The sequence below is a fragment of the Leptinotarsa decemlineata genome, unplaced genomic scaffold (genome assembly GCF_025532065.1).
Source record: "Leptinotarsa decemlineata unplaced genomic scaffold, Ldec_3_MD MMD2_tig00026282_RagTag_RagTag, whole genome shotgun sequence".
NCBI lineage: Eukaryota > Metazoa > Arthropoda > Insecta > Coleoptera > Chrysomelidae > Leptinotarsa > Leptinotarsa decemlineata.
Window position 1 is genome coordinate 1,939,948 of NW_027412668.1, and position 9,301 is coordinate 1,949,248.

At 35.8% G+C, this 9,301-nt stretch overlaps 2 protein-coding genes across 2 annotated transcripts; one reads left to right on the forward strand and one right to left on the reverse strand.

Annotated features, from left to right (window-relative positions):
- Nucleotides 1-776: 776 nt before the first annotated feature.
- Nucleotides 777-3,011, reverse strand: Etfb (Electron transfer flavoprotein beta subunit). The gene is made up of 5 exons (XM_023174508.2): nt 2,850-3,011; nt 2,456-2,773; nt 1,911-1,991; nt 1,658-1,798; nt 777-1,536 (listed from the first exon to the last, which is right to left on the reverse strand). Exons 1-5 carry the CDS (start codon nt 2,898-2,900, stop codon nt 1,366-1,368), a joined length of 762 nt encoding a protein of 253 aa, XP_023030276.2. The 5' UTR covers nt 2,901-3,011; the 3' UTR covers nt 777-1,365.
- A 540-nt stretch (nt 3,012-3,551) lies between these two features.
- On the forward strand, nt 3,552-6,618 carry LOC111518148 (protein CDV3 homolog). Its single transcript, XM_023174507.2, is given in 4 exon segments — nt 3,552-3,859; nt 4,125-4,395; nt 4,398-4,527; nt 6,087-6,618. Coding segments are annotated over 4 exon segments (723 nt in total). The 5' UTR covers nt 3,552-3,682; the 3' UTR covers nt 6,232-6,618.
- Nucleotides 6,619-9,301: the final 2,683 nt, after the last annotated feature.

Sequence of the window (9,301 nt, forward strand, 5' to 3'; positions counted from 1 at the left end):
TCATTTTCAAATCAGTAATTAATGTTCCCAATCCACAAATCATGAAAATATTATTTTCTGAAGAAAAAGGAATAGACCTTATTAAGAGATGCGACCCCATGGTTGCCAACTGCGTAAAAATAATGGCATTTGACATCTGCTAATAAATAAATGACCTATCTTTTTGATTTCCTTCTGCATTTTCATTTTTGGTAAATGAGAAACTGAATTCCAAAATATGTCTGAAAAGAGATTCCCAGTTGTCCTATATGAATTTGGGGCTCCAGAATGAAGAATCAGCTATGAAGAAATACAAGATGGTCTGTCCCAAAGATGAAAATGCAGAAGGAACTCAGAAAGATGGGTTATTTATTTATTAGCAAATGTCAAAATTTTACCGCAGTTGGCAACCATGGGGTCGCAACACTTAAGGGTCATTTCCATGAATATATCCCAGGGGATTTCGAATCATTGTTGCAAAATAGCATAAAGAAAAGGAATCATTAAACCATCATTTAAACATTCAATAATAATAAATAAAACTTGATCAGTATCATACATTCAATTGGTATACATACATAGTTTTTTACTGTCATGGAAATACCTGTTGGATCGAGAGAAGACTCAATCCATGAATATCGCCGCCCAAGGGACTCCTACCTTCAGGAACAGTTTCACAAAAATTTTTAAAAACCTACTTGAATCGTCAACTTGACTAGCAAATATTGAATATGTGGATCTTTGTTCAGGTGAATTCCTCCTAATTAGCATTCATTTCAAGAGAATAAAACAATGTATCCCATTATAAAATATATTTATTTAGGTACATTAAAATTCAACTATAAAAAAACAACATGGTTCAACAATATTAAGTTGCACTAACAATAAAAACATTCGAATATTATATAAAACTGGATATGATGAATTTTGATAAAAACTAAAAAATTACTAAATTGGCAACCAACGCATGTCTTATTCAACTGTAAACTGAATACAATAAAACTCGACTAGAAGAAAAGTTAAAAGGTGATTGAAAGAAATATTTCCATCAAAGTTCAAATTTCTGCCAAATATAAAGCTTCAAACATTAGATTTTTCAGGAAATCAAATATTTCTACCATATTTTCCGTTAACTGAATGTAAAAAGCCTTACCTATTTTTACAAGTTATTATCCCACTTCTGAATACCGTAGTGAGCATTCAAGGCCAAACTCGATCAAACTGAATATCCCCAGCTAAAATTCATCAACAGTAAATTTGGAAAAGAACACCACGTGATGTGATGGGTTAAAAGTCGGACTTTACAAAAACCATCCAATGTAGCACAATTTGATATGATTCAGACACATGTGGTTATCGGGTACCTTCCTGAAAACGGTGACAAATTCAAATATGACCTCCTTCCTTCAATTTACCGACAAGAGCATCAACATCCGGTAGGATAGCTCCAGCTTGTCGAGTGGGAGGTTCTTCTACACTCAATATTTGTATTCGAGGACTGATATCTACACCTAGATCCTTCGGGGTTGTTTTCTGTATAGGTTTTTTCTTGGCTTTCTGAAAAAGGCACAAACAAACTTGTTGAGCAACAGCAAACTATGTAAAACAACAATCACTCAGAATTCGTGAGCGATTGAACAAAACCATCAAATTTCACTACAAATATGTTTTATCTCACCATAATATTTGGTAAAGTGGCATAACGTGGTTCGTTGAGTCTCAAGTCAGCACTGATAACTGTAGGAAGTTTACACTTGATTGTTTCTAAACCTCCATCGATTTCTCTTGTAACCGTCAAATGTTTGTCGCCTTTCTCAATCTGAAATTAAGAATCAGTGAATGATCACACCAAGTCCAATGGACAAACATCAAATATCACCGGTTTTTCACAGGAGCTACTCGACAATGAATTGAGAGTTGATTCTACTAACCTTTGAGGCATTGGTAGCTTGAGACCAGTCCAACATGGCAGCTGTCATTTGTGCCGTCTGATTTGAGTCGTCATCAATAGCCTATAGAAAAGGAAAATTTATTAAAAACAATGTAGACAAAACTTCATTGTGAGATAGATCAGAAGTATGAGCGTTTACTTGTGGATCTCTCCCAAAACTTTATATTAGCCAAACAGGGAGAATCTGCTCTTAAAGAATGAAAGAACATAGAAATAGTTTCTAACTAGGATACTAATCATTTCACTTCTTTCTAACTCATTCTAATGAAATGAAGTTAGAGATGAAAATGTTGAAAAAAATATAGACATGATGAACATGTGGCAGATTCATGCCATCTATCAACCAATGCAGGAAGCACCACACCAGAGCCTAGATTGTCTGACAAAACAATATCAAATCAGCAATTACACCAGAGTTTCAGTCTCCCTAATTTGAAACATACTTTTTCGTGCAAACTGTAAACGGCTTTGGAGAATTATTGGTGGCTAAAGTCATGGGTATGTACGTTTACGAAAAGGGCCAACCTGTTTCCCAACAATTATGATATCAGCCTTTTCATTTTGGGCTATTTTCGCCAGGATTTTCGAGACGTGAATCGGCTGCAGGGTCTCGAAGTCAGGTCCTGATACTTCTACGTGAATTCCCTTATCGACTCCCATCGCTAGAGCGGTTCGTATGACTTCCTGGGACTGTGCGGGGCCGCAAGACACAGCAATTATTTCTGAGGCAATTTTTTTTTCTTTGAGACGAACGGCTTCCTCCACAGCTATTTCGTCGAAGGGGTTCATGGAATGTTTTACTCCATCCGTTACAACGCCTGTTTTGTCTGGTTTCACGCGGATCTGAAAATTTGGGGTTTTTCAACCTTTGCACTACATCAGTGATAGGAGTTTTTAGGAAATTGATAAGTTGACTCACTTTCACGGCATAGTCTATAACTCTCTTGACACCCACTAGAACACGAGCCATTATTCACTTCTAATAATTTTGAATCAATTGAAATAAAAAATTTGAATATTTTTGAAGTAAAAGGATCTGGACTTTGATACCCTGTGAATAAGGTCAATGGTCAATGTTGACGGTTGACGTTTTTGACAGAAACAAATTCACAAAGTATAGAACAGAACTATAGCTGCGTTTTTTTTGCGATTCCGTTAGTTCAAAAATCTGTTTAAAATCTGTTTTTCCGATCAGCTGTCGCCCCCATACAACGAAGTTGAGAAACTTCTGAGAGTCTTACGAGGTCTTACCTTTTAACGTGTGATTCCTAACACGGTTGCAGAATCATCCCAGCTTCAACCAGATAAATTCTCCCGAAAAAAATATCTGATCGAGGTAGGAATCGAACCCACGATCTTCCGATCGTGAGTCGGATTTAAACAGATGAAAGATCTGTTAGCTAAGATTAGTTGATGACTTTACTGAACGAACTGAACAAACGGCATCACAACGATATATTTAAGGAATACAATTCAAAAATTTATCGTTAGTTTAACGATAATCGTTCATGAACGACGTATCAGTGAGTCACGGAATGCCCCTATTGCTATTGTTCCAATATTTCCCATAAAGGCCCCATTGGCAACACTGCATGTTAACCTGCCAATACAGTCGGTAAAGTAGGTAGCCACCGTGACATTTTCTTCTGGTCCGGTTGTGCACTTTGTAGTGCATTGTGGAGGTGTGATTTTCATAAATTAATTGCCAAATTACCCTTTTGTGTGCTCCAAATTTTCTGCTAACGTTAAAATATGGCAGATCTAGATGATTTTTTTGCCAAAAAAGACCGAAAGAAGTCCAAAAGTACAAAAAAATTCGCTACCACGGAAGAAGTAGCAAAAAAGTTGGAAGACAGTGCGAAGAAGACTGAGAAATTGAAGAAAGAGCGGGCCCCCGGTGAAGGAGAAGACAGTGCTGCACCTATCCACGTAAGTTTCTGACAAAAAGTTACCCTGCATGACGTATGAAAACTGGTCAGTGGAGGTTAGGTTCAGTTTCAGTAGCCATATTGTATTGGTAAAATAAATATTTCCAATTAAAATAGTCATCAACTACAGAACGGTTTCGTAGAATTACCCCTCTTCAGTGCAGGTGTTAGCCATGAAAGTACTTCTTTCTTGACAGACATCTGCCAGATCTATTTTATACCTATGTATCTCTTCTAGACACAGTCTTCTGACTTATTTTTTATAGGAACAAGACGAATGGAAAGACTTTGAAGAAGAGAAAAAAGACTACACCGGTTTGAAAATCGGTAATCTAGCCATCACGACTACTGCGGAGGGCACTCCGGGAACCAAGGAACAAACTACGGAACAGCAGCAAGAGGAAGAATCCGCCCAAGAGATAGATAGAAAGGCAGGGCCCTGGAGGCGTATAGACAGCGAAGTCCAAGAAGAAATTCCCGTCAAAGTTGTTGAAAAGAAACCAGAGACTCTCCCAAATGTCACTAAAGGGACTTACGTGCCCCGGGAATGCGTAATATGGGTAACCAACAGCAGGCCCCACCAAGTCGGATGAAGACAAAAACAGCCCCTGACATACACAATGAGGAGTTTTTCCCAACTCTTTCCAAAACCGGTGGAGACTACAAAAAGTGAGTATAACCTAATTAGGTGTTATTCTTTCTGGTTTTCACCAGTTAACTCTAGGAGGATCCGATTTCAAGTTTGAATGAGTTATGCATGACCTAATTGCCACAAAAGACATTATTGTACAGTGCTAGGAATCGCACTGGTGGAATTAGTTGATTTTTCTGTTGATTATGAAGTAAAATGTATATCTTAATAAACATTTTACAATAGATGAATCATTTATCATCAAGGACAAGGAAATCAAGTTTCTTTCAGGCAATACTCTTACTGCAGTAAACTGGTTTTAATATTTTTTCTACGGTTGTTGACAATTCATTTCAATAAAATAATGTTGCATTCTTCTTATGAGCAACTAGTATAGATTGTGGAGCTAAACAAGAAAAGACGTACTAAAATGAAGTTCAAAAAAGTTTCAAATCTATTCACATCAATACAATCTTACAAAAAGTTGCAACTTATTAACTCAATGAACTGTTTGAGTTACAAAACCATATATCTTCACAGAATTATGTACAGACTTGCAAATGGAGGAAAAGAGCTGTAAATCTCTAATTCATTCTACAAGTTTCGATTCTTCTAAATGATTATATTTTCAGCTTTTGCTAATTTTTTCCTGTCTATATAATAAGTTATTTATGTCTGCTGTTGGTAACAAAACCTTTACTACTATTTTTTTCTAATTTTATTTCACACCCAAAGCTTATATTTTCAATACTGTATATCTCGTTCTTTTTTTCTTTCATTTATATTCCCATTGTGTAAGGGGATCAATTGTTCTTTAAAAAAACCATTTGTTTTCTGGCAAACGTTTCGAATTTGAATAAATTCTTCTTCCCATTTCTGAGACAATGAATTTTCACAAAACTTATAATTTTACGACAAATCATGGATTCCTAATTAAATTACTCACCGTAAAAGAAGTCTCTTCTAGTTTTAAAAACATCAGCCATATTAGATACCACAATAAAAATAGAAAAAACTAAAATAATAAAATTTTCAAAACAACACTACATAAAGACATGAAACGAACAAATAGCTAAGATGCTGATAAGGTGGTGTCTGTTTTTATCAATGATAGAAAAAATGAGAAAGGAAAAGGGGAATTATTCAGGTATTTTACTGATTAAATCGAAAAATGCAGTTATAAGGCCATCGATATTCCTTCCAGTGTTAACACTATTGTGTGTCTTTCGTGTGTTCTGAAACCCGTGTTTTAAGATATCATCCGGTTTGACCAGCATAGCATCTGGGAAAGCTTTCACAGTTCAATTTTCATTTGAAAAGGTCACTCAATTATATTTGTTACTATGTAACATTTCATTGGGTATATTTATGAAAATTCATCGTTACAGAGCCGGGAGGAAGAATTTAATTGAATTTAGAAACGTTGGCAAGAAAACAATTGCTTGAAAAATTGATCCTGCTACTAAACTAACCCTTCTTGAGAATAAAAATTGGATAACTATGCCAGTTAATTGATTATATTTGTATTGATGCAGTAAAATTTATTCTGTGTTTTAATAACCGCCATTCAATTTTGACTCTAAATCTTTTTTTGCAGGAATCGTAGTGAAGGCTCTTTCGAAGTGGTGCAGCACAATCGATCTTCCTCACACAGACAAGTGGAGTTATCGAAGATCAGTTCGTCGCAGGGCCCCAAGCTGAGCCTCGGAAACCGTTATAATACTCTCAGTAACGATAGCTAGTGTTGCTATCAACTCCTAGGGACATGTTAATATTGAGTGGTGGCCATGGAAGATATCCGTTTCGCCTGATTCACACCATCGGCTCGGCAAAAGTTTGAGATTACGAATCAAATCTCGCTGAATCAACCGTTGTATAATTCTTTTGTGAGGACTTTTCTGTCTGTTTTGATGGTGTGAATCAGGCGGTTGGTAATGTCTTGTAAGAAACCTATTGAAATTTTCGCATCCAGTCGTTGTTTTTCCATTCCCTGATTGTGCCGATCTGTTGACTAAATTTATGTTGCATCCAGTTCTAACGCCCTCCACCGAGGGTTTCAAATTGTGGCTTTCGATTTTTGAAGATCATTACTAGATTTTTTTTTTACAAAATAAATTATATTATTTCCATATAGTTGTCTTCTTTTTGATCCCTGGATGAAAATAGATTTTTTTGGTAGCACAATTTTTAGTTTCCGATTTGTTTGCTGAAAATTAGGAGTGTTGATCATAGTCTACTGATCAGATCACAAAACTTTCGTTCTACGGTATTAGAGGGCTGCTACTCGAACTAATTACGTCCTATTTGAAATAGACAGCAATGTGTTACTGAAAGGGATACTGATGGAAATGTAATGAAATCAGAAATGCTATACATTGTAAGAGGTGTACCCCAGGGGTCAGTGTTGGGCCCACTACTATACATTCTTTACACTAACAATGTGCCTGGAGTTGTTGATGGATACATGGTTCAGAATGCCGATGACTGTTCTGTGGTTTTCAGTTCAACCGATCACAACTACCTACCGCAAGATCTTTTTCAAGCTAAAGATTCTGGAGGAGTACTTTACATCACACAATCCCAAACTGGACAAAAACAAGACACAAATCATATATTTTACCCAAAACGGCACAAATAATACTTTTAGTGATGGTGTAACTATGTTAGAACCAGTGACCTAACTTTCCTTTCTTGGAATTATAATTGACTCGAAGCCGAACTGGAAGAGCCACATCGATAAAGTGGCAATACAAATGTTAAGGTATTGCTATGCCCTGAAAATAATTACCCAAAATATATCCACCGAGGCTGCGATGTTAGCATATACTGGTTATATTGTTCTGGGGAATGTCTGCACATATACAAAAATATTCATATTGCAAAAACGGTGTCTCAGAAAAATATTCAACCTTTCTCGGAGAGGAAGCTGTAAAAAAATAGTCGTAGAGAAAAAATATTAACACTAACAGGTATCTATATTTATGAATCTGTGGTATTTATCAAAGAAAATATATCTATCTTTGCGACTCATGATAGGAACCATACCCACAGCACATGAAACAAAAATAACCTTTTGAATATGAAGACACATTTGACCTATCTTCAAAATAATATACCTTTTTCAATCATTAATATTTGTAACATGATACCTAAATCAAATCAAACTGTACTTTATTGTCCAAGAATAATTATTCTTATTGACAAAGTGAGTAGATAACAATGAAGTGGATATCCACAAAAACCCCAAAAGGGTAGTCCGTATCTAATATGGGATTCTATGAGTGAAAAATATGTGTTTCTGCCAATAGCTGTACCAAGCTCGTTTGTCACTACTCTAATAGCATAACAGCCCGATGCTAGTCTTTTTTTCAAGGACGTTATATGTTCCTCAAACCCTAACTTTCTGTCAAGGTGTATACCCAGGAATTTAGTGCTCGTTTTGTTTTCTACTTGATGTGTTCCTAAGACCAAGTTTTCGAATTTGAAGGTAATTATATTAGTTTTTTCCACATTGAAACAAAGATTATTTGAGTTACACCAAGATTCGATTTCGCTGAGTTCTCTCAGAACTTAGTCTTCTATGATCATGTAGAATAAATTGAAAACTTTGCTTCTCTCCAAAGCTTATTATTCGCTGGAAGAATTCTTCAATGATAATTTAAACTGATGTTGTTCGCGTTGAATATTTCATGTCCTATCATTCTGCACTGTGATGTAGTTTAGTCTCTTTTTGAACCCTACATATAGATGTATATATTTGTGTTCTGTATCTAAAATATATTACATTAAGTATACTGACTGTGATAACCATGTTATTCATACATCCAATACTAATCAACCAATATTAATGATATTGCCTCATGATTTTCTACTACTTCTGTAATGTTTACTGTAATTGACATGTCCTACACCTGAAAAGATTTTTTATTACAAATAACTAATAAAGGATATCTATCTATCTATAGCAAGGTGCTGGTAAGTATCTCTCAATTGTCAAAGTCATATTTTGTACTACTTGAGGAAAATGAGAATCAATCTTAAGGCTGCAAGAAACGCAGCATATGTGTCTCAAAATCCATACTATATGACGTCATCCAGAGCTCTGAAGAAAGATTATAAGGTCCAGTTACAAAAGCGAAAAATAGAAAAGAAAACATATAGGAATGTGGACTTTCCAGGATGTGCCGTGGTCTTCTTCGGTGATAATCTCCAAACGTTTCGACTTCAACTACGTCAGTCATCTTCAGTGGCGTGATAGAAGTACTCTTGTTGAAGTGTCAACTGTACCTCAATCTTAATAAAAAAAATTACGGCGGCCATGTTTTGTAACCTAACCAAGGCCTTCGATTGTGTAAACCACATGTTATTTCTTCGCAAGCTAGAAGTTACGGATTTAGAGGTTCTGCATTATTTTGGTTTGAGACGTACCCTTCTCATCGGCGGCAGAATGTTCCATTAAATGGAATTTCATCAGATGAACGTTTCATTGGCAGTGTGGTCCCACAAGGTTCCGTTTTGGGACCGGTGTTGTTTCTCATTTATGTCAATGACTTAGTCCATGTCGACATAAGTGGTAAATTCACATGTTTTGCTGACGACACCAATATCCTTTGGCATAGCAATACTGCCTCAAATTTACTTAATCAAATCATCGTCGACATAAGAAGGGTGAAAGAGTGGTGATTCCAATCTTTTATCATTCAACATCGACAAAACAAATGTGGTCACGTTTAGATGTAACATAGGGGAAGTACACTTGAAAAATGTAAAAATTGATTGGAGAAAACAAATTTTTAGGGCTTTTCATTGATG